General features: G+C 44.6%; 1 protein-coding gene across 1 annotated transcript in view; it reads right to left on the bottom strand.

Annotated features, from left to right (window-relative positions):
• The window catches only part of raver2 (ribonucleoprotein, PTB-binding 2), a gene marked incomplete at both ends in the record, with an annotated part of 69,365 nt that overhangs the window by 1,490 nt on the left and 65,375 nt on the right, over positions 1-2,500 (bottom strand). Inside the window, one exon of the mRNA XM_080033344.1 lies at positions 1,515-1,715. Coding sequence (XP_079889470.1) covers positions 1,515-1,715 — 201 coding nt within the window. The remainder of the gene's footprint in view (positions 1-1,514; positions 1,716-2,500) is intronic.

Consider the following 2,500-nt stretch of genomic DNA (forward strand, 5'->3'; position numbering starts at 1 on the left):
TTCTCCTAACTTTGCAAACTCAAAAAACTTAAAAGATCTTGAAAGTGTTTACAGCCTCACTCACTCACTCACTCACTCACTCACTCACTCACTCACTCGCTCACTCACTCACTCGCTCACTCACTCACTCGCTCGCTCGCTCACTCACTCACTCACTCACTCACTCACTCACTCACTCACTCACTCACTCACTCACTCACTCACTCACTCACTCACTCACTCACTCACTCACTCACTCACTCACTCACTCTCAAATAAAGGGAGTATGTAGTATTACTTTGAATTCAACAAGCTAAGCAAGTATCCTCTCTCTCAGCTCCCCAAACTGTCAACAGCTAAAATCACAAGTCATGTGGGTAACACTGAATAAGTTTACTTACAATATGAACTGTTTGGAGTGTGTCCCCTGAGCGGAGTGTGCTCGCTCTTGACTGTCACTTCCAAAATGGAAAAGATCAGAAAATTCCCAGAAAGTTGTAATTTTTTTTCACCCAGTGTCACTCACACACAGTACGCGTACTCAAAGTTTCAAGATTACAAGAGGTTTATTGTCATATGCACAACAATTACAGCTGCTGTCATATACACCACAAAGGAAGAGGGTTAACCCTAACCCCCAGAGAAATGAATGGAAGTCAATGTAAATAACCCAAAAATGGACTGGCTTGCTATGAAACGAACCCCCCCCCCCCCCCCCCCTCAAAAATAGTTTCTCTTCATCCCAGAAACAAATCCTTTGGTGTTTATAGTTGTAGGGCTGATGCTAATATGTGTAGTAAGTTCCATGGGCGTCGGACCTTCCTTGTGGGAGATAGCAACCCTAACCCTAACCCTTAGCCTACAGTAAATGTATGGATTTAAATGTAAATAGACCAAAAATGGACTAGCTATCTGTGAAAAGCACCCCACCTCAAAATCTATTTGTCTTAATCACATAATCAAATGCGTTGGTGGGTATAGTTGTAGGACTGATTCTATTAAGTGTAGTTAGTTTCAAGGGCTTCAGACTTTCCTTGTCGCAGATAGCAACCCTAACCCTAACCCAACCCTAACCCTGCACTATTTACATTGACCTCCACTCATTTCCATAAGGGTTAGGCTAGGGTCGCTATCTCCCACTAGGAAAGTCTTACATACATGAAACTTACCCCACCTATTAGCATCAGCCCTACAACTATACACACCAAATGATTTGATTATAGGATGAAGAGAAATAGATTTTGATAACCCTAACCCTAACCCTACAGGAAATGTAAATATCCCAAACATGGACTGGCTTGCTGTGAAAAGCACCCCCGCTATCCCATAATCAAATGCTTTGGTGGGTATAGTTGTAGGACGGATGATCATAAATTACATGTAACAGCAAATGAGACCATCAGTGCAGAAAATGCTATTTGTATATAGTTTTTCTCAATGCCTTTGTCGGCCGGAACAATGGCTGGCGTAGTAAAAACACTTCTGTGGGTGCAAGAAGTAACACAATACAAAGAGTGTGAATGTTCTGTACTCACGTAGTAGTATGTGTTCCAGTCGGTGGTGGCAGTGTGTGCTGCTGGGTTTGGCGTGGCGGGCGCGGGGTGTGGCGCCCCCATGAAGCCGGGCATCAGAGGCAGAGTGCTGTAGGCTGGCAGGACCGCTGCTGGCAGGACGGCCGGGGGAGGGGTACTGACAGCATGCAGAGACACCCCCAGAGGCTTACACACATCCACCTCCTACAAGACACAACACAGAATAAAAAACGTTATATTTTATTATATTATGATCATTTATGCATATTTATTTTACCTTGCATGATGTTGTTAAGATTTTGTGGGGATTTTTTATTTTTTATTAGGTAGATTTTCGGAAAGGCAGAGTTGAAATGGGGCACAGAGGGGAAGACATGCAGAGAGCTGACCCGGGTCGGATTAGAACCTAGGTCTGCTGCAAGGCACTGTGCCACGAGTGCCCCCATGTTGTTGTTTTTCACACACACACACACACACACACACACACACACACACACACACACACACACACACACACACACACACACACACACACACACACACACACACACACACACACACACACACACACACACACACACACACACACACACACACACACACACACACACACACACAGTAGCATCAGATAAGCTTGGACATGGTTGTGCTCCATAGACTGTATATAAGGGCCTCTTGCTCGCTCTGTGTGTTTGGAGATGTCTAGTTTCAGCTGCTGGGTGCAGATTGATGTGTCCCGCTAACAGGGTATCAGTGTCTAACCGACGGGTCACTCTCTGTAAATAAACATCAAGACAAACTGAGTGTAAATGCCAGCACGCTGCTCGGAGGGCAAAGCCTACAAGGATCACTTACACTGAGTCTGAAGCACAGGATGCTGTCTGGTTCAAGTCTAGGGTCAAGGAGCTTCTATTTCAAGTGGTGTATGTTAGTTTGTTATATTTTATTTGATATGGACATCACAATTACATCGGACGAACCAGAAGAAT

Source organism: Ammodytes marinus (genome assembly GCF_949987685.1).
Source record: "Ammodytes marinus genome assembly, chromosome: 8".
In the NCBI taxonomy this organism is placed as follows: domain Eukaryota; kingdom Metazoa; phylum Chordata; class Actinopteri; order Uranoscopiformes; family Ammodytidae; genus Ammodytes; species Ammodytes marinus.